Source organism: Lissotriton helveticus, chromosome 1_2 (assembly GCF_964261635.1).
Source record: "Lissotriton helveticus chromosome 1_2, aLisHel1.1, whole genome shotgun sequence".
Taxonomy (NCBI): domain Eukaryota; kingdom Metazoa; phylum Chordata; class Amphibia; order Caudata; family Salamandridae; genus Lissotriton; species Lissotriton helveticus.
The window spans coordinates 103,135,708-103,158,690 of NC_136058.1; the positions used below are offsets into that span (position 1 = coordinate 103,135,708).

Here is a 22,983-nt window from a genome sequence, read left to right on the forward strand (position 1 = left end):
CTTTCAGCCCCCTGTGGTTTCCCTGCCCTCTAATCCTTGACTGGATCTCCTCCACATGGAGCCTGTTGAGGTGGAGCCTTTGTTGCTCCTTGGTGGGTCTTTGTTTGACATCCTGCTTGGTACCTGGGCACAGCCCTCCTCTGGTGACCCTGTTGATTGGGTTATTGCTCGCCTGCATCGTCTGGCCTCAGATGATCCTCTCTGCCTGTCCCTTCACCCAAGAGCTCTAGGTCTGGTTGTCCAGGCGGCTTTTGACTTGCAGCCTTCCTCCACTTTACCGTTGTTACCTCCCACTAGGAAATCTCGGTTGCTGGAGACATGTGGTTGCCACATTTTTACCTCTGCCAGTGCGGGCATCCGTGCATTAAACACGTCTTGTGTGTTCACACGTGCTTCCTTTACCCTTTGGGACTTAGTTGAGCTCCTTCTTCCTTCTCTCCCAGAAGGGCCCCGGGCTGAATTACATCGTCTTCTTCTCGATGGCAGGGGAATGGCACAATTTTCTCTTCGATCATCCCTTGATGCAACTGACTCTGTGGGTAGGGCATTAGCCTGGTCGGTTGCTTTGCGCCGCCATGCATGGCTGCGTGACAGTCGTTTCCCAAACTATTTTCGGGATGCTCTTTGGGATCTGCCATTCAATGGCGTGGACCTTTTTTACTGCCACGCTGATTCAGCAGTCTCCCGCCTCATGCCTGTTCTACTGTGACTCTCTGCCTTTGCTGCCTAGTTTTCTGGCTTGTGGTATCTAGTTCTTGTGCATAGGCGACGTTACCTTGTTTATTTTGAGTCCTGGGTTCTTCACGTAGTACCCGGATGGTGTAGGCGGTTGTTCCGCCCTCTTTGACTTTGTTCAGTACAGCTGGTCAGCTGGTTCTTACTTCTTTTCAGTCCTCTGACTGTGAACTTATCCCAAGAGGACCCCCCTCACAGGGGTTAACACTTACCCTATGTGGGGTATTTGCTGGCAATTATGTGGCTGCCTTTCTGCAGGGAAGGCTCAGTGCGCTCCTGTGGAGTCTTTCTCACAGAAGATTCTTTTGTGGCTCAGTGTATGTGACTTACAGGTTTGTGTCACTATATTGCTCTTTACGGTATGGTTGGGGTCTACGGTTGTCCGTATTACTTCCAAGCGTCTGTAGCGTTTCCCTACCATGAGGTCTCTGCCTCACCTGCCTTTTCCAGGGGTGTTTTTCTGCTTCGCTGTGCTCTTTCTTGTTCTGTCCCGCTCCGATGGTTCTTCAATGGATGCCATCCTGCCATCATCATCTAGCGCCAAGGCAGAGCAGCTGCGCATCACAATTCGTCAGTGTTTGCGCATCCTGTGGGTGCACCCTGGTATGTTCGCTGTCATGGGATGCCTCTGTTCTTTTTTCGCTTCTGTGGTGGCTGATCTACACTCCATTCTCTGGGATGGGTGATAATTTCTCGTGCTTCCACTTTGTCTGGCCTTGCCTATAGATGATGGTGTCTTCGCCATGTACGTCTATGCTGTACCAGGCTTTGTGCCCTCATTTCTAGGCACTTCCCATCAGGAGTTTTTTGTCCTATTATTCTGTTGTTTTCCGCACAGGTGTTTCCAAGCTTCTGCTTGGTTTCCTGCTGTAACGCTTTCAGGGCATTGTGTTCTGTACATGGATGCTCGCTTTTTGGTGTCCATGCTTGGGCCAATGAGTTGGTCCTGTCTGTTTCCACTTTGGTGTCTTGCTCCTTCTCATTATCTATCTCGCAGGGAACTTTGGTTCCTCCCAGTAGAATAGCTACTGTTGCATGTAGATCTGGACATTGTCTTGTCCAACTCTGCTTCGACATTACTGTTGGTGTTTATAGCGTACTCTTCTCTTGTTTTATGACACACAACACCTCTCAGTGTGTATCTTTCTTAATGTCTGTTCTCTGCTCTTCCCGCAGCGGGGTCCCGCAGGCATCACTCCTTGATGCAGTGTCCTAGTCTTCTCCCCGCTCTGCTTGTAAGAGGAGTTCTTGTCTGTGTGTCCGGCTTGCCGAAGGGGCACATTTTGCCGGTTGCCTACCTGGTGATGCGTCCTTCCCATCTGGGCTATTCACGGGACCCTACAGGGGAATTTCCCTATTCTGGGAGTGGTTCTGCCATCCACACTGTATGCCTATGTGTATCCCTGTCCTCCACATGAATACCAGTCTCACTGTGGTCCTGTTCTGGGTACTTCTGTTTGGTATCGTCTGCCCTCTCACATGTCTTGTGGAGGAGCGACTGCGACTGGAGTGTCTTGTGTTTATGTTAATCCCAGCACTTTCAGGCCAGGGGTCGAAATCCTGCCACTGCTGCCCCACATATCTTAGCTGGTGCAGGTTCAGCACTGCTTTTTTCCACTGTTGTGCATACTCGGCCGGTATGCACTGACTATGTCGTACTGTTTTGTTCTCTCTCTGAGTCTTGCTTCCAGTCGACACATCTGCTCCTGCGGACCCTTCGGACCTAGGTTCAGTTCCACTTCTTTACAAAGTCATGCACTGTCACTCCACACCGACATTCATGGCTCTGTGCTTCCTTCTCTTCCCCGGTATACATACGGGAGTTTTTGTGCTGTCTTTGACAGCTTATGGTGCCTTTGCCTCCCTTTGTTCTCCGCTCTTTTCATAGCTCCATGGTTTGGTGTTGGCTGCGCGAGCATTGATGTCCCCACTGTGTTTCGGCACTTTGTTGATGGCTAAGTTCTTCTGGAACTTGGTGGGGTTTGGTCACAGACCTACCTCCTCTATGGGTATGGCTTTGGTATCTATTCTAAGTTAAGGAATCTGCGGCTGGATGTTTCTATCACATGGACAAGTTACTTACCTTCGGTACCAATGTATCTGTAGAGACACAGTCTAGCCGCAGATTCCTTAACGCCCACCCATCCTCCCCATTCTGCGAGGAGCTTTTCAGGATGGGTTTCCCGCATTCGCCTTCCTTCGGGTGGCTTTGCCTTCCTGCGGGGTGACATTACATTTTTCAATTCACACCTAGATGGGATGCCTTATTTTGTTTTGCTTGTTATGCTCCACCCACTCTCGTGATTGGGTGGTATGCTCACTTACCATGTGTCCTTTTAGATCCCTACTCCCTGGGTCGTCCAGTGTGAGGTCAGTTCATGTTCAGCCCTTCTCTCCCCCTCCCACTTCTCCTTTGGCCTTGGGGTCGCTCCCTCCCTTGCAGTCCTGCTTTGAAGTCGACTGGCTCTGCCTCAGTCTATAACTCTCTTACAGGGGGTTCGACGTCCCTTTCTGGTACTGACTTGTGGTGGATTGCCAATGCTCCGGTGTTCCCGACTTGGTGCCCTTCACAGTTAAATCTGTCCTGATGTTTTTCACATCTTTTTCTGCCTCCAGGGAGGGTTTAGCTCCCACTTTTGCGGGGTTGCTTCTCAAAGCAGTGCTCTGCTCTTTCCTTAATTATTTTTCAGTATACCGTGCTTGGCACTGTACTTTATGGCGCTGTTTTTCACCATTCAGCTTCTTTCTTTTTCATCTTTTTTTGCACACTGTTCCCATACTCTCACGGTTTATGCTGGTGGCTCTGCGTTGTGGCGCGGAAAAGATTCTCCGACAAAAACTGACGTCAGTGCGCCGGGAGGGGTTTATATGGCTCCACTGACATCACGTTCGTGGACGACATCTGGGCGGAACCGTGCGGCGCTGTCCCGGCACGCAGAGGTGCTGCTGCGGAAGTTTTCCAGATCCAGTCTGATGCCTGGGGATATTCGAAGTTCAGGAATCTGCGGCTAGACTGTGTCTGTACCAGATACATTGTAACTGAAGGTAAGTAACTCGTCCATTTAGACCCCTTGTCAGTGTATCATTTAAACAGTAAAAATAAAAAAATAAACACTTAAATGTGCGCTACCACTACCTTTATGCAAGTAAACAGTGACAGAGACGTCATGTTAAAAGCTAATGCAGATTATCTTCTATTAAACTCTATTTATGTATCATTTCCAGCCCTTTGCAGAATCTTAAAACATGAACAAATAGCTGGTAGGTTTTTAGTAGGAAAGGTGGCAGCTCTACCTGCACGATTGATGGCTACTGACCGGAAGCTTTGGTAGAACATGGACATCTGTGCGCTCCATTGAAGACGATGGGGAAGGGTCATTGCAACAAAGGCTATACTGGTTTAAATACACTGTTCCTCGTAACAGGCCCTTGCCTATAACTTCTGGCCTATAACAAGTGGTATTCCCGGAGCAGCGGGCTGTGACATGTTTGTAGACTCCATTGAGTCTGGCGCGCTTATAGTTTCAGTGACTTACAGGTTGAGCGCAGCAAGAAGCACAGCCGTTGAAGGTAGATATCTTATTTAAATTTACCATGAATCCTCATTTGTTCTTCGCCATGGCTACTAAGTGAATATTTCTGACAGCTACTAGGGCTTCATTGAAATCATGACAACTGGCTTGGCGTGTGCATGGCCGTGGGGGAGGAGGCAGCAAAATGTAAATTGCATAATGGCGTTGAACAAGCAGTGGATTAGAGAAACGCTGCGAGTCCTTTCTCCTTGTGACATCATTTCGAGCTAAGATTTCACCCTGTTTCAAAACTGCGCAGATACAAATAAAATGTGCGCCATTCATTCACAAATCCCTTGACATTACTATGTCATAACAGCACATTAGTTCTCCCTTCAGGGCGGGGTTGTGTCTGTGGCACTCGGAGGGCTCCTGGAAGGGTGGCTGCAGCCGTGGGGCGAGGCTGAACCTTTCCACATATGCACCATCTGTGATGCCTTCGTAGGGTGAGCTCCTAAAGAGCCAGCCTCTCCCGATGCTTTGGTTCGATGCAGTGGAGGAAGACTTTCAAAACTTCTCTGAGTCTTGACCCTCACTTCAAGTTCACTCCCTCTTTGGCATGAACCCTCCCCGGTGAAGTATGAAACCCAGGCTGTCCGGGATCAGAGGAGAGGCCACGGTGTGCAGGCTTCGACGATTGATGCAGAGAGGCCACAGGCCAGGTGCTGCGTGTTAGGGGTTAGTCGAGAAATGCAACAGGGGTGGAGGCTTAAAATATAGTCAAGCTAAACACTGCTACCTTAATCCTAGGAGCTCGATGTGTTCTCTCGCACCGGGCTCCGACTCCGAGTCATGAGACTTGTGACTGCAGAGGGCAGAAGACAGCGTGGCAATGACGCAGGCAGGCACATCCCAAGCAAACTGAAAAATGCTGGATTGACCCCTCCCCCAGACCCCAACACACCAATCACTTCAGTAAAAAAACAACTGTTACTGGGTCTCGACGAGGGAGAGGCAGAGGCCACTGCCACACCCCACTACTTTCCCGAAGCCGGACTGGCCTCATTGGCCTTCCCCCAGCCTTTGGAATTATTGGGGCGCTTCTGACTCCTCCCTGGGCTGTACAAATAACGCCCAAATTAAAATCTGTATTCTGGCAGTGATACACAGATCCTGCCCACCTGTGTGTCGTCACTGCTCTGCTTTTTTGCTCTAGGTCGAAGAAATCTTCGCCCAGCCAAAAGCATGCGCAGCAGAGCCAAGAGCCTTCATCCCCCCCCACCTCCTCAAAGAAAACCCCAGATTTGCCCATGTTTGTTCACCGAGCAGCCAGCACAATTTATTGCTAGTTGCTTGGTGTTCCAGCTCACAGTGGAGAAGCGTGGCACAGTGGTTAGAGGCGGCAGACCCGGAAGCTGAGATCGGCCGTGGACCAGGGTTCGATTCCCTGCCTCGGCGGGTCTCGGGCTCAAAAATTCCACGGACTCGACAATTCTCGCTCCGGTGCCTACTCGACTCACGGGGTCACACTCTGCGACTCTGGGCAATAGCTTGCTTAATCTCCACTACGGCCCCTCGCGGCGGGATGCCTGGCTTTCACCTTGTGGATACCCTGCCGGGGTATCTCACAGGGGAATACCAGGACGGGTTCCCTAAGCAAGCGCTTAGATACCGGGTCGGTGATTTGCGCTATATAAATACATGTACATTTACATTTACATTTTTTTAATCCCCCTAGGATGGTAGGGTGGCACCCATGAACACCAGCCGCCCCTGATTTATTCCCTTTGTAAGCATTATCTCATCCAATCCTTTTCCCCACACTTTTCACTTTTCTTTGCTTCTCTTGTACTTCCATCTCCTTTCCTCTCTATGAATTTTCCTTTCCTTTTCTTCCATTCCTCCTCCCTTCTGATTCTGCAACTTGCACAAATGTCGCTTCCTGCCTAACGTACTTTTTTCCTCCCCTTACACGTCTTCTTCCCTTGTTCTGCCACAGAATCTCCTTATGACCAATTTCCCACATATTTCTCTTACTTAACTGTTAATTTCTGACCACCTTGTGTTTACTCCGTTCTTTGCGCCTTCTTTTCTCTACACTTATTCTTTTTTTTATTTTATTATTTTACTTTTCCTCCCTGCTTGTTAATCTTTCTTTATCATCTTTATTTCAACAGTATTGTCATAAAAGAGATCACATTACAATCAACAATAAAAATTAGCACAATTCATTTCATTTCAACATGTTAAAAAGCTAAGATTACATAATGTCCATTAAGGTATTTCATCACAGTAAGATACAAAAATGCTAAAAGCAATTAAAAGCATGATCAATTCAAGGCCCCTCCCTTCTCTGGTTGGTATTCAGGCTCCCTAAAACTATACATGTGTATACTATATCCCATTGAGACGAGCATTCACATATTTCCTTCTAATGTTCCACATGGCTGTTAAAAATGTGGTTACAGCAAAAACAATTGGAGGAGAAAGATCAGTGTTTAGTATTCGGTAAGATTGGGAGCACTGCCTAATCCCCAAGTTTTTACAGATTGGAACAATCCACTTCTTCCTAGGAGTCTGGTAGGAAGGGCAAAAAAGAGGACATGCAAATCATTTTCTAACTCCACAGTACAACCTGGGCAATTTTTAAGAGTAGGTGGGCACCATTTACTCGTGAGACTCTGATTGGCAAAGAGCCGTATCTCCATTGGAGATACAACTTCCTAAAACCAGCTGGACTAATATCATAGAATACAGTCTCAAATTTGTAATAGTCTTTCATTGTGAAAAACATGCTGGACAGAGTCCCTGTTTGGGCATTCGATAAGAGGGCAGATAGATTATATTCATAGTACAGAGTAACCAGCTGCTTACGCGATATGCTTCTGCAAGCTTGCTCTGGATTGATCCACATAAGGGGGCAACCTAACCTCTCAAATTCTTGTCTTATATATTTTAACCAGGAAAGTTTCCACGCGTTCGGCAGTTTTAACACCTCTGAAAGTTCTTGCCTATAGTTGTTGAGCTCTGGAGTTACCCAGAGTCGCCTCCAAAAAGATAGGGGTTTAAGGCCCAGTTCCTCTTTTAGTGGTCTAAGGCCCAAATCGAGCCTGAGGGGCAGCAAAGGTGTACTAGGTTGCAGTGATACCAACTGCCTAAGAAACTTATTTTCCCTGACGGTAATTGCAGGAACACAATTGTGACCCTACAATTCGCCACCATAAATTACCGCCCCGCGTGTCTGCAATTTGTAAATTTCAAGAGGTGGTCCAATAGGTTTTACCGTGGATTTACTTAGAAGTTTGAGAATGCCCCCACCTTTTGAGAGAGCTTTAGTTGAGATTTAATTTGGTGTTGAGCCCAGGTCATACTTTCATTAAGAGTAAGACCCAGATACTCAAACGTCTGGACTCTTTCAAGCCTGGCTCCTCCAATCGCGGGGCTTGGGCGTGCTGTTTTCGGTGGGGTTAAAAATCATGAATTTAGTTTTTGATGTATTTATTTCCAGCCTCCGATCATGACAAAAGGTCACAAAACCGTCCAAGACTCGCTGTATACCCATAGGGGTCTTAGAGAGTAATAGGGTATCATCTGCGAACATAATCGCAGAGATCCCAGACCCAGCAAGCCTTGGAGCATCTCTGTTGGGGACCGCATTCAGGTGGGGGATTACCCCGTTGATGTAGAGGCAAATCAGGGTGGGCTCCAAGACGCACCCCTGCCTCACCCCTCTGCCAACGGGGAAGCTAGATGACAAATTAGCTTCTCTCCCACACCTAACCTGTGCGAAATTCTGAGTGTGGAGTCGGATTATAATATTCAGAAGAGGGACAGGAATGCCCAAATCCGTAAGAACGCTCCACAGTTTCCGGCGTGGAACCAGGTCGAAGGCCGCACGGAGATCCACGAAAACAGTATATAGTGAACCGCCCTCGACCTTAACAGTTTTCCAAAAAAGCATAGTTAATCGGAAAATCTGGTCCGTGGTGGATACGTTCTTTCTAAAGCCCACCTGATACAGGCTTAAAATTTCAGACTCCTCCATCCAGCCCAGGAGGCGGTCTAAAATCAGCCTTGCGAAGAGTTTCTGTGATAAATCTATTAGGCTGATTGGCCTTTAGTTGACTGGGAGCAGAGGCGAGGCCTTCTTGAAGATAGGGACTAACTCTGCTCCCAGCCAAGTACTTGGGACCGCCATGCCCCCTAAAATTGCATTAAAAATCATCAATAGATAAGGAGCCCAGATCCCGGGTTCATGTTTAAAAAGATCACCAGGGACCTTATCCAGCCCTGGGGCTTTACCAGCAAGGAGTTTAGATATAGCAGCCAGAAGCTCACCTTCAGTGAACTCAATCTCAGGCGAACCAGGGACACAGCTAAGCACTATGTCACCTGGGTGCAGTTCCGTAAGGGAATTGTCCCCCTGATACAAGGTGTGAAAGTGTTCTTCCCACACCTCTGCTGCGATATTCGACGCTACTGCCAACTCAGGTTCAACCAATCCAGTGCTCACAATCTGCCAGAACTTCCGTGCATCTTTGACTGCTAGAGCAGACGTTAGCTTCACCCAATTCTCATTCCCCCACTCAATCTTAGCATGATGAATTAATTGCCGGTATACTAGCCTCCTATGCTTTATAAGTGCCCTGTTATTGTTCTGTTTCAGTGCCTCGAGGAGTTCTCTTTTCACCAGTTTACAGGCCCTGTTGTACCAGCTGGGTTTGCTTCCAGCCCTTCTCCCACTAGGGCCTGGGGGATTTAAGCTATCTGACAAGCTATTGACTAATACCCTATTAAGTTCTGCCAGCCTTACGTGTAGTTCATACAGGGGGTGTTGTACCTTTAGGGCGCCAGCGGCTTCTAATACTGGGATAACCCGGGCATATAACTCCGCTACTTGATCTGGGTTGGTGACCAGCTTATCCCATCTTACCCTGCGTCTGTTATTTGATAAGATGGCCCTGTTAACTGGTCCGGACTCTAAGGCTGGAATGCCCTTAGGAATGCCAGGCGAGGAAAAGTCTAAGATCAAAGCATTATGGTCGCTCTCTCCCCTGGGTACCACCCTGAAATCTAGTACCCTATGCCAGGCACTGCACTCAACAAAGATATAGTCAAGGCGTGCCTCCCTCCCAGGTTTGTTGAAAGTACACATAGGAGGGTTATCCGACTTTACACGACCGTTACATGCCCTGATTGAGTGAGTCAGCGTCAGGGTCGTAATGTGTACGGCCAATGGTGCCCATGACCTTGCCAAGGGGCCCGCCACTTGTAGGATTTTCCAGACATCATCCTCCTCCTGGTTTGCACCATCCAGCAGACCCTCAAGTGGTTCGAAGTGGGAGTTGAGGTCTCCCCCTACCACGAGCGTGACTCCCTGAGGAATCTCACTTAGGAAGGAGGAGAACTCGTCAATGGCTCCAGACTCAGATATAACACTCACAGGTCTAGAATAAATATTGACCAAAGCGAGTCTGGAGCCATTCTGCCACTCTAGGACCACACATTGCACATCCTCTGATGCCGTATCCATAACCCTGGCACTGCAACCCAGATGGGCTCCTTTCCAAATCGTTAGTCCCCCCGACGGTCTGCCTCTTCCCCCCCACCTTGCAGCGACTGAGAATGAGGCAAAACCTAATCGGAATTGCTCTTCCCGTGCCCAAGTTTCCTGGAAGAGACATATATCGTTTGAGTCTATAAAAGAACCCCACTCAGGGCAGGCCAGTTTGTTATTGAGACCTGCCACATTCCAGGAAAGAATTTTTAATACAGTTGAGCCAGAAGGGCTACATTGGGCTTGCAAAGTGGGTTCTTCATCAGTAACACCCGTCGGGCCATGGTGCAAGGGTTCTTGGCACAAAAGCCAACTATCGGGGATGTCCACCACTATCCCCAGCTGAGCGGTCCTCCCAGGGCCTTATTCCTGGTTGCTACACAGATTTGAGGGGGCCGCCCCTCCATCTCTAACCCTGGGGCCTACTTCCCGCTGTAGTCAGTCTACCTGGTCGAGGCAGCTATACCTATTAGTGTGTAAATAATCAATGGGCATAGATGGTTCATAATGGTTAGACCTAAACCCTCTGCTTTGACACCTTGGGCCCACCTTGGTCCACCCTTCTTCGAGCCCTGAGTACAGTCGACTATTTGAAGGTGGATAAAAAAAAGACAATGGGAATGGCTGAATTACTGTGTCTCCCGAGCTGCCTAACCAGTTGCAGATATGAGAGACAATCGCTGGGTTCCTAAAGTTTACCAGGATACAATCACCCTTAATTTTCTTCATAGTGTATCCCACCCACGAAGCCCTCCAAACCATCAACATTTCACTTTTAATATTGGGGGGAAAGGGCCTATGGATATTCAACCAGCTAGCCACTTTATTTTTTAAGGAATCAAAAGTTTCTAATAAAGAGTTAGTGAGCTCAGGGACACCAGTTAAGACCACTACGTGGGGAGCAGCCTCTGGGGGAAGATTGACTCAATTTTTCCAGTTTACTCTGCTGGGATCATGGGCTAGACGATCACCAGTCACCGTGGTCTTCCTTACCAACCTGATCGAGTTCGTGGCTACTACTGACTCAGAACTCCGTGCTAGGAAAGTAGGGATTGATTGCGCAGGGGCAATTACTGAAATGGGGTGGTTGGGTGGATGTGCAATTGCTAAAGTAGGTGGACTAGGTGGTTGAGCAGTTACTAAAGTCGGAGGTTTAGGTGGCTGGGCAGTTACAAAACTGGGGGGGTTAGCTGGAAGAACAGCCCCCCATTAGCCACAGACACTGTTTGAATGCTCCCCATACTTTTCAAATGGTCCACAATACCCCCGGTGGCCGTTTCTATCACTTGTAGCCTGCAATCAATACAGTCGAGCCTAGCCACCAGGGGATCCAACAGAGTTTTCAGAGTGTTACTAAGAGCATGGGTAAACTGATCCCCCCCACCAATGGGCCCCTCCCCAAATCTAAAAGCGTCAAACAAGGTTTGGGGAGGCTGACTACAGCTACCATTAACATTAACAGATGGAAGGGGCACCCAGTCCGCTAAGGGACCCGTGGTCTCCGGAATAATGAGGCCTTGATCTAATTTAGCCCTTTTTCCACCCTTGGTCTGCCCCCCTCGTTTCCTTTTTGGAACAGCCCCTTCGTTCGTTCCTCGTGACTGGGGTATACTGGACTCACTCCCCGCTCCTGATACTTCAGTAAGTGAGGCTGGTGTAACCTCAGGTATAGCCTGGAGAGAGTCTCTATGCTGTAGTGGGCTAGACCTTAAGTCTTGCAAAACAGTTGTTATCGTTTGATCAATACTGTCTAAGAGTGCTTTGTGGGAAACATCGGTCTTTTCAGGGGTTTTAGCGTTAGCTATTAGACCCAGGGAGGATCGCCTAACACTTTCAATCCCCTGCGAGAGCCGTCTTTCTAAAATGGTTAGTTCATTATTCACCAGTGAGTTAGCTCGAATGAGAAAATTGTCCAAAGTACCTGCCACCATGGAAGTTGATGCCGTGGCTTTACTTCTCGTTTCCCTGGATGTCATTGTCCTTACTCTTAACTAGACCCCCAACTTGGACTATGAGGGAGTGTAACGTCCCTCCGGGGCGAGTAACCACAAGCCAAGAAGGGTGGGCCGGTCCGGTCTTATTCGTTCTTTAACGGGCTTAAACGGGCCCGCCCTTGGCCCGGGCTTCGCCTGGCACTCGCCCGCGTGCGTCCCGCGGACTGCGGAAATGGGTGTTACTATATAGGAGGAGGCAGTAGTCGGGAAGAGGGCCAGCTGCGTGTGATTGATACACGCACTGGCTTGTGGAACTGGCAGTTCTCGCAGTCCCTCACGCCTTCCAAGGAACACCTCCCTCGGTCCAAATTAGCGTTGACAATATTTCTGGAGCCTTTCAGAGACCCAGCACAGGGAAATCCACTAAAAGAAGAACTCTGCTCTCTTTAGTCCCGGCTGCAAGCGGCTCCCACGAAGCAGGGGCCGCGAGCCGTATTAAGCTGTCAGGGATACTGTGGGCGGGAAGAGGGCTAGCTGTATGTGATTGATTCACGCACTGGCTTGTGGAACTAGCAGTCCTCGCAGTCCCGCACGCCTTCCAAGGAACACCTCCCTCGGTCCAAATTAGCGTTGACAATATTTCTGGAGCCTTTCAGAGACCCAGCACAGGGAAATCCAGTAAAAGAAGAACTCTGCTCCCTTTAGTCCCGGCTGCGAGCGGCTCCCGCGAAGCGTGGGCCGCGAGCCGTATTAAGCTGTCAGGGAGACAGTGGGCGGGAAGAGGGCCAGCTGCGTGTGATTGATTCACGCACTGGCTTGTGGAACTGACAGTCCTCGCAGTCCCGCACGCCTTCCAAGGAACACCTCCCTCGGTCCAAATTAGCGTTGACAATATTTCTGGAGCCTTTCAGAGACCCAGCACAGGGAAATCCAGTAAAAGAAGAACTCTGCTCCCTTTAGTCCCGGCTGCGAGTAGCTTGTTAATCTCTTTTCCAGGCACATTACCATCACATTTCTTGTTACTTCACACCTCTTTTTTCCACGCTGTCTGCTCCTTCTCTTCAGCCACAAATATCCCTCAAGTTTTTCATTATTATTAGCCACTGATTCCTCAGCAATATGTCCTTAGCAGATAAAAAACATATTTGGGTTTTGGCACAGATAGGGGATTCACATTAGAAAAGGGATACTAGTCAGCCCCATTATTGAAAAAAATACCCATTTCGTTTTTGAAAATGTAGTTTTCCACCACTTTCTCAAATGTTTCTTAGTTGGTGAATCTGAAACACTCTTGGTCAATCTTACTTTGCACACCAAGAAAGAACTGTAAAATTATTGAGTATTGAGTATACTTACATGGCTTTTTACCAAATGTATGTGGAATGTGTGCTGTATAGTGCAATATTTTACTTAATTTTACATTACATTAGCTCTAGGCACTTGGCTGGAGCTAGTGGAAAAGATGATTGAAGCCTCCTAAGAAATATTTGGACTCCTGCACTTATGATCATTATTATGTTTTTATAATTAAGCCCTGTGGAGGGCTCATATATGATGCATGCAAAGGAAGTGATGTTGAAATTTCAACAATTCAGAATCCTAGGGGTAACATGAGCACCCACACTGGTATAGAAAAGACATGCCCAAAAGTGCATGTCACCAGTCTTGAAAAGGAAGTCACCCCATAATGTGAAAGAGCACAACTTATAGGATGTAGCTTGTCTGTCAAGCTGAAGCAACATAAAAAATTGTTTAGCAAAAGCAAAGATTATTTTAAAAATGATTTTACAATGTTTCCTAGATGACATAATTTGTAAGTTTGCTTTGTTTTGGAAATTGCTAGATCCACTGTTTAGAAGTGGTACCTGTCCACTCACATACTTTAATCTTTGTCATCTTGAGGAGGTACTATAAATGTAGTATATAATGCCCTATAATGACTATATGCAGCTCACAGTTGTGGTTTGAGTGGCCTGGCTCACCATCATTCACAAGCTCTTGTACCAATTCTACATTCCACCTGATGGACCAACTTGCCCCTTGGTTTGTTATACCAGCCATGTTATTCCTTCTCCAGACGTAGGAGTGGCAGGGAGTTTGGAAATGTCATTAGTGGGTTCAGAATGAGAAGCTCCAGTGAGCGTAACTTTGAGTTTTTAGCAATTGTCTCCAGACAATCAATTATACGATAGAACACCTTTACGATAGTAAAGAAAAATAGATCAAAGTGATTATTGTCTCTATTCAATAAGTGATATGTCAGTTTTATCACATTTTCTGTATTATATGCATTACATTTAGGCATTGATGTCCCCACATGGTGGTGTTTTTGCAATTACATGCAACAATAATTTATGATCACAAAAATGTTCATCTCAAATACTTGTTTTTCCAGGCTGGCATGTATGAAGCTGTGAATGAAGTTTACAAAGTACTTATTCCTATACATGAGGCTAATAGAGATGCTAAGAAACTTTCTGCAATTCATGGTAAACTTCAAGAAGCATTCAGCAAGATTGTTCATCAGGTAATCATTTTTGTGTGATCTTGAGAAAAGGTATAAGGTAAATATATGATCCATATTGTACTTCTAAATCTGAATCCCAACCAACATGTTTAAAATATAAAGAATGTATTAGTTTGCATTTCTTGATAGTACCCTCTTTGACAGTTATGAAATGAGTTGAAGTGATTCAAATGTGTTACTTTCTTTTAAATGCAGAACATATTACAGGATTTACATTTCTATTTTTCCACTAGGGCACTAAACTCACCAGTGCAACCTAATGGGAAGTTTCAGTGGGTAGGCAAAAGTTTAACTGGTGAATGGATTTTATTGATATTTATTCTATATTTATTTTATATAATTTAATTGACAAAGCTACTTCAGATCTAAAGGAGTGAACAAGTGCAAGCACCCCAATCATGTTTATAATACAGTAGTAAAAGTGAGAGCCATGCTCCTAAAAATGCATTAGTGATCTACAAATACTGTCAGACCATAGATCGATGTACAAAAACATTGCATACTGTGGCTGTAATTGGAAATATTTCAACATTGAACAGTGCATGTAAGAACATAGACAGACCAACATTAAAATATGACATGCCTCAACTCCTTCACTATACACCAACAATTTCATTAGATGATTTAATTGTAATAAACCTTAGGGCAATGTTTTAATTTGCACAATTATTGTCGTATAATGCTGATGCTAGATATTCGCATGTTATTAAGTTTTCAGACGGCATATTACATCAGTGCAGTCTGAAACATGTTTTATGGTTAACAAATTCCCACAAAAGAGATCTGAAAATAAATGTAAAAATTAGACTACTTTCTCTTTGGCAAATCACACAGGATACGGTTGGCTAGAATCATTTAGTATCTCTTCAAGATTTTCATGAATGCAGACTGTAAACCCTGCCCCTTATGGTGTATGGAGTTAACTATGGCTTTTAATTCCCAATTAATCTAAGAGCTTCTTATTTGCTCTGACAATTTTAAGTTTTTGTGTAGGCCCAGCACGGCAAGTTAATGTTTTAAATAAAATGGTAACATATTTTACTCTTGTACTAGATTACAATAGATTTGAATTATTTATTTTTCCTATAAATACTCCTGTTAAGTAATACATATTGCTGATGGCTATGTACATAACATCGCAGACATCCGATTCTTTTAGTTTATTTTACAATAGTTTTGCAAACATGCACTGATTCTCTTCAAGCACTTAATTGAAGCCAAGATGTGTGTCATTATTTCATTATTCTTATTGTGTTAATATGTTCACATAGTTAATACCAGCGACATTTAGGTAGCACAGTAATATCTCAATAATTCTACCCAATATTTCCACATCTCTCCCCCGTTTTCTTTTTAAATGACATCCAGCATGCACTGTTGTTTTCTCTGTACAGTTGAACCCATAAGTGGGTAAGAGCAACAGCATATGTCTTGATTCCAGAACTACTTTCTGCCTTCTTCCCAATTAGAAGTTGCATATTAGAGCTCACATGTGTAATTTTGTGAAGCATTATAAATAGTGTCTAAAATGTAGTTTGGTTGTGGAATGTGAATAAAGAATTAATTTCTCATAATGCACCTGTACAGCTGAAATCAATACAGTGTTAATTTACTACACTCAAAATTGGAATTATTGTACAAAAAAACTACTGGAAGGTGGTTTAATCATCAGAAAGTCAAAATGTAACAAAATTAAGTTTTACTGGTGTGTGTACTTGGATAACAATTCTTACAACACTGTATTTGCATGGTTCCTCACGATTGTGAATACATGTGTTTCTGCATGGTGGCTTCAACTAATTGACCCATATTTGCTCTTTTTTAATATATTTGTGATATCCCTTTTTTTTACCTTTTACTATACAGAGTACTGGCTGGGAGGTAGGTAATGTTTTAGTTGATAGAACACACTAATACATTGATTGGATTCATCATTCTGATGCTTGTCCCACATGTGCTAGTGGTGGGATTATGTTGCTGTTTGCTGTAAAGTGAATTCATTAACCAAAGAAAATACATGGTCTTTTGTACGTTCGTTTGGAAGATATCTCGAGTAGTGCATGGACACCGTCACATATTACACTAATGTGGCTTTTTGTGAATGTGCCACTTTATCATCACTTCACTAAGTATGTTCTTAATTTTTTTACTTTGTTTTCTATTCATCAGCATTAAATAAAACCATCTCTTGATATCATATTTTCACCTGAAACACAGGGTTCGATTTAAATTATAATGCTCAAAGGTGTTAAAGCTAAAATTGAAGGTGCTGTTTTATTCACATATTCACTTTCTCCGAGACCTCAAGGTTTTATGTGTAGTATTTTCTAGGAAGAGTTTGCCAGAGCGATACAATACTTTATCTCATACATATAGACATGGCTAAACTTGCACAGATTTTTAAGTACTGTATAATTGTTTTCTTTTACATACTGGAATGCAAGCTTGGCCTAAATATTGCAGTTTCAGTAAGATGTTATAATTAGGTATATGCAAGAGAACCTACACAGTAGCAATTACATTTAATTAGACGTAAGGCTGATTCATTTTGAGTACAGTGTGAGCCTGAAAACATTTTGTAGAGAACTGATAAAATGTGCTCACCCCTTTATACATATCTATTCTTATTAATCACTGAGGAAAACAAGTCTTGGTTGACAAGTATATGAATGTTTCTGGAAATATTGTACCTTATGCCTGCCATTTACATTGCAGCAGTACTACTTTTGACATCTCTGAAGATCTCTTATTTTTCTCAAAAGTTGAGCACATTATTTCTTTTGGTCATACACGCCCAAAATCATTGAAATTACCGATTATTTTCTTCTTAGAAGCAATGCTTTTATCATGGAAAACAGTCTTACTACCCTTTAAATTATGCTGAATTGATCAACAATTACTTTTCTGAAATATCTACGTAGCTTATCGTATGTAAGATGTGATATGATGCATGTCACTTCATTGTCATGGGGCTTCAGTCAGGAATCCTGGTCAACAGAAAGGTGAAATTTGTGCACTACAATGTCATCAAATTAGCGAAATTTGATTAAAAAAAACCAAGACAAATGAAGCCTGAGAGCATCCATTTGATCAATCTGATGATAAATCGACCCCTGAATTGCAAGCTTGTTTACTGATCAAACTCTTAACACTATTAGTCATGTTTCATTGCATGGTAAAACACGCCCATCACTTACCCCTCATTGTGTGTGTTTGTTTGCATTCCCTTCCTGAACTTTGCCTTTCAGCATTCCACTTTATTGCATGGATACCTTGGTTTGTCCTTTTTGTAAATACATCAGTTGGTGCTCACATTTTGTACCTGCTGATTGCTACTTATTTGTTTTTAGATGTCCCTAATAAAAACACTTTCTGTTTTTTCCTCTATTGCCCTGGTTGCTGACCCTCCTCCCCACTTTTACTTATGTCTGTTGTGGTAAGTTCCTATTTTGTGAACTTTTTGTTTTTCGGTAACAACTCCCAAAATCCTTACTCAAAAAGCTGTGCCAGATGAAGTAATTTGTACTTTTCAAGATTTTATGCTGGGTTTAAGTATCCGAATCAAAAATGGGAAATAATAAAGACATTTTTGATTATATCACATCTTCCTGTATGTGGGAAAGAGATCTTTTTTTGGATCGACAGAAAGGTGTGTGTATTTTTCCATCTGGTATAACTTTCATGCATAGCTGGCATAGCTTATTTTTTGTGTAAGTGATAATTTGCCAGGTATTTACCATGCAGAGTAACAGTTGTAAGCCCTTCATAAGCTAATGGCAGCTGATATCTTGTGTGACAGTTATATGATGGTAACTTCACGGTCATGCCCCTGTCTTCCACCCAGGTCCTATTATTTGGTGGAATAATAATAGGCAGAAAAATAATTTTAATAGTTGTTTGATCTTTCTCTGCTTTTGGGTTTTACAATGTGCAACATCAAGGCCATTGTAAAATGATGTCCTTTAGGGCACACGGTAACTATATTTCTGGTTAGTTGTTCATCATCATCATTTTAAACACACAAACTATTGCTGCACAATAGGGTTCTCAGAATGTCAAAATTTCTGTGTCTTCTCTGGACTCCTAAATATCATGCTACACAGTGAAGAAAGTTGGGATATGAGATTACATTTTTTTGTGGCTGGTTGAGCAAGAAATCATTTTTCTTTAGAATTTGATTGACAAATATTCAGATATGGTGCATAGAGCTTACTTCTTTAATGTAAGTATATAAAAAATTAAATCTGATGAAAATATTCCTTTACTTTAGTGGCAGTAATATTTACTATTTTGAGAGCACCTATATTGAGATTGACATAATGTATGCAAAATTGAAATTTTGTGCATAGTATTGGCCTCCCATACAGTGTGTCTCCTTTTATTATATCACCCACTTTTTGAGATTGTTTGTACAATGCCCTCATACACCTTGTTAGGCCAGGTACATCATTAGACGGAGTCTGTTATTTCATGTTGAGGTTTCTGTGAATCAACTCTGAGGGGTCCAATTAGGGCAAGGCACAACTAACCAGGACTATGGGTCCCCATTTAGTACTGGAGGTGCTCTTGCTGGATAATTGAGTTATCTAGCATACCCATATTACCAGGACCACACACATTAAGTGAAAAATCTTGGACACCACATAGTGACATTTAGCACAATACCCATAAGCTGATGTGGACTGCACCATTTTGTACCATCATTGCCTACACAGCTGCACTATGTATACATGCCTACTACGCTGTGAACCAGTGTTTTAAGCACCAAGTAACAAACTTCTCATTCAGCTCTAAAATAAGTCATCAGTTAACATAGCTTACACAGGTTCACTGACATATCATTCTAATATTCTGCAGTGCACCTGCACATACTCATAAATGTGAATTGTTCTAAGCATTGAAATTCAGTAGAACATTATTTTTCAGGTAAGGCCAAATAGTTTATATTCTTGCTACAAGATATTCTTTGCTTCCAACATAAACAAGGATTATTGAACTTGATGTTTTCTGTCCTACCCACAGATGAGATGCAGTAATGTGTCATCCCACAACCTTATATTGTAAATAGATTCTGTATATATGTTTGTAAAATGGCTTAATAACTTATGTGTTTTTGCTGAAATATATCAGGTGTGTTTTCTGGCAGGTGTGATGTTTCAATTGATAAATTGAGTGCTGTTACCTTGGGCAACAGTATCATCATTTGTTGCCATAGCCTTAAATAGCAGTAACGTCAATTGTTGGCATCCCTTTTATAAGCTACTGGAGTTTTGATGATGTGTAAAATAATAGTCATTATTGTTTTATTTTGATAGTATCTTTAAATGCAGCTTTAAGAAATGGAGGCTCTGGTAGGCTGCCTGTGCTAACATATTATAGAGTGAAGTATGGGTTGCTCTCTTTCAAAACCGACTGGCTATCCACTTTAGGACCAGTAAAAAAAGATGTGGTTTCAACGGCGCACCATTATACCGGTAAATGCTGCTCAGAATTAGGCCATATTAGCGTCACAGTTGCAAGTCCTCTGCTAAAAGCACTGTCACTCAGGTGTGCACAGCTTAATTCTAGTGACAACTTCTAACTGCTGATTCCTCACCTTTTGAATTCTCCCTCATGCACCAAACTGGGCCCAGAAACCTTTCCAGCAATTGCAACCGCGCACCGAAATGAGGCACCATCGCACTCCATGGTGGCGTTGTCCAACCACATGAAGTGGCAGCAGGGAGCCGTATATTGGCTCTGCCGTATATCTTTCTGTATGGATCTGGAGCACTACTCCCAACATTTATTTGTTATTCATGACACAAAAAACTTGTTTTTTCAGTAACAGTGTGTAAGGAATGTGTCCTCTCACGACTACAGACTCCAAACCATGCTCCACCTGCAGGAAGAAAATGTTGGTCACAGACCACATGACATCTGTCTTTGGTATCTTGGGTCCAAACATATTTCAATTGTGCAACAGATGCTCCTTTATTCATCCGAAAACCATCAGGGAGCTGGAGGTGAATGTGTACATTGTTGAGCACAAGAAATGAGGCTAGTCATGCTCCAAATCATAGTCCCATTTCCACTCCAGGTCTCTCTACAGAGGTAAGCATAACAATAATATCTATGAACAAATCGCAGCACAAAGGTAAAAAATCCAGAAGCGATTCCTCAGCCATCGCTCCTGCTCAATGGAGAGATCTTGCAGTTGGCTTTTGAAAGGCCTGATTCCTACCAGGTTGTCTGACTCCTACCCCATTGCACATCTGAAAAACCATGATTTTCCTGGGCCATTCTCAACACCTCAGCAGGTAGAAGCTTTTAGGGGAGCAATGATGCGGCTATTCCGTGTGACCCTAGGTCCCTCTGGAGTGCCGCCTGGCCCCATGGATTCACTGGGGCTGCCATTTGAACATCCATCCGCAGGACTTTCCCTAGCACTAACCCCATTTGACCTCCACCTAATCACAGCCTCCACTCCTGGTTATTGCCAGGTCAGCACAAGTCTCCTACTCCAGAGGTGCCAGTTTTGGATCAAGCTCCAATGCTGTTCTTGGTTCTGGAGCCAATTATTAGCTCAATCCCAGTGTCTCATTACGAGATTAATAAGGCACAGTCACTGCCTCTTCACCTGTATATTCGACGCCTTGAGGCCTTCTTCAGCTCAGATGCAATGCAGTACTTTCAGAATGTTAGACAGTGTGTTGCTTCCTCAGAATCCTGATGATGAAGTATGTATAGACCTGCAAAATTTTGGCCTTGACACTTCACCATGGAATTGGACTATGTATACCCACAGGAAAATGACTCCTTTGCTATAGTTGTATGTAGGGCAGCAGAGGTGGTGGAACTACAGCTGCTAAAGCTAATCTGCTTACAGAAAGTTTGCATCTTAGCCCTTCAACTTCAGAACCTTTACTACCTTTCAATAAAGCCTTAACGCACTGCGGCATAGTTGAAGGCTTTTCTCAGGTCACCAGCCTGCACTGGATGACCAATCTTTCTCAAGTCAGCACCAAACACGGGAAAGTTCTGTAGTGCTTGCTTCAGCAAAAAAAGTAAACCCAAATTTCTACCTTGCTGTCCTCATAGCGAATGGAAGTGTGATTGGCAAGATGGTTTTCTATTCCAGGTTGGCAATGCGATCCCTAGATACAGTTTTCGTGTTGGGCAGATACACTCAGGCCTTCTGGAATATGACAAGAGAGATCTTGGCTACCTTCCATAAGGAGTTAAGAAAGACCTTCACTCAAATATTTCATGATGGGCAGGACCCAGCCAACTACATTTTATGGGTCGGACAGGACACCACAGACTGTAGGCCACCTATGATGTGGTGATCCATCATCGTGCCTTGATTTCTCCGGGATGTGCAGGTTTCCCTCATTTACATCCTTTTTGTTGGCTCCAGCTTGTTTAAAGACAAGGTGGATTCCTCCTTGAGACACTATGAAGATATCCCTGATAAGGCTTACTTCCTGCGGCTTGTTCTCCAAGACCTACCACTACTATGAACAATACTGAGCATTAGAGGTTAATCCTGTTGCATGGTGGCGGCAGAACACAGTGCCACCAACAACACGGCCAATCCTCATTTTCCTCTTCCCCTGCCACCACCAGTTTGCTCTGATTTCCCCCTTTGTGAGTCATCTGTAACCAGTGATAGGTAGAATACACTTTTACCTGCCCACCTGGCTTGTGGCTTCCTCAGACCAGTGGGTCACGTAGGTTGTCCATCATGGTTACACCCATCTCTGTCAAACCCAGTTCTTGCCAACATACTGCTTGTATAACTTGCTCACACCAACACAATGTAGTCTAAACAAAGGCAGATACTTGTAACAACTGTAACACTGCACACATATCCATGGAGCAAATACGGAATTCTCACAAAAGAGGAAAATTATGTCACAGTATGTGATAATAATAACGATCAAAAGCACTACTGCCGTAGACAACTCTCTCACACAAACTTCCACACCCTTTTGACATTCGATCAACATTCACTACCGACTCACTCAAAGGCACATGGGAGGTCAGACATTACATACTAGCAGCCATGCAAAAGAAACGCTAGCCATTTGTGAAAAGGGCACACCAGTTTATCATGAATTTGCATGACCACATTTTACTCTGTGTTTACACTTCTAGCGCAACAGCATAGCAATGTATTCAGCTCTTCTCTCCCCTTGCTTGAGTAAACAAGTTTTCAATAATTACCATAAATGGATGATATGGAGATGTAATGAAGGCCATCCAGATGAAATGCATGGCCAGTCAGCATTGATCTTGCAATATTTGGTCCTTAGAATATTACTTCTATTGGGCAAGCCTTCCTTACCTATGTCGCTATACATCAGATTTAGACAGGGGATTCTTCGACTTACAACTTTCACTACAAAATAGCATTGGATTGGCATGTACACAGGGAAATCTGTTGAAGGAAACTCATCTTTTACTTTTGGGTCCCCTCCTGAGTGACACTAGCTAATTCACCTCATGAAGCTTCTAGACCTAATTAACAGTTCTGCAGTGACACTATTCTGTGTGGTCAGTTGTGTTTGAAAGGCTTCACTACTGAAGTACTCCTCCACCAAATAAGGGTATCCTGGCTTTAAAAAAAGTAGTTTACCAAGTACAGGGTGAAAGTATTAATCTAGAGAACTATGAATTGAAAGCTATGGTGAAAAGTATGTTTTCAGTGCTTTTTGAAAAGTGATGGTCGATAAT

The 22,983-nt window shown here is 44.0% G+C and overlaps 1 protein-coding gene across 12 annotated transcripts in view; it reads left to right on the forward strand.

Annotated features, from left to right (window-relative positions):
- Positions 1-22,983, forward strand: part of DOCK7 (dedicator of cytokinesis 7) — an 870,736-nt gene that overhangs the window by 737,176 nt on the left and 110,577 nt on the right. For 7 of the 12 annotated variants that reach the window (XM_078669468.1, XM_078669501.1, XM_078669509.1 and 4 more), the window contains one exon: positions 14,134-14,265. In XM_078669468.1, the coding sequence (XP_078525594.1) occupies positions 14,134-14,265 (132 nt within the window). Of the gene's footprint in view, positions 1-14,133; positions 14,266-16,131; positions 16,147-22,983 lie in introns of all 12 variants that reach the window. The other 5 variants (XM_078669446.1, XM_078669461.1, XM_078669491.1 and 2 more) reach the window with 1 other exon arrangement.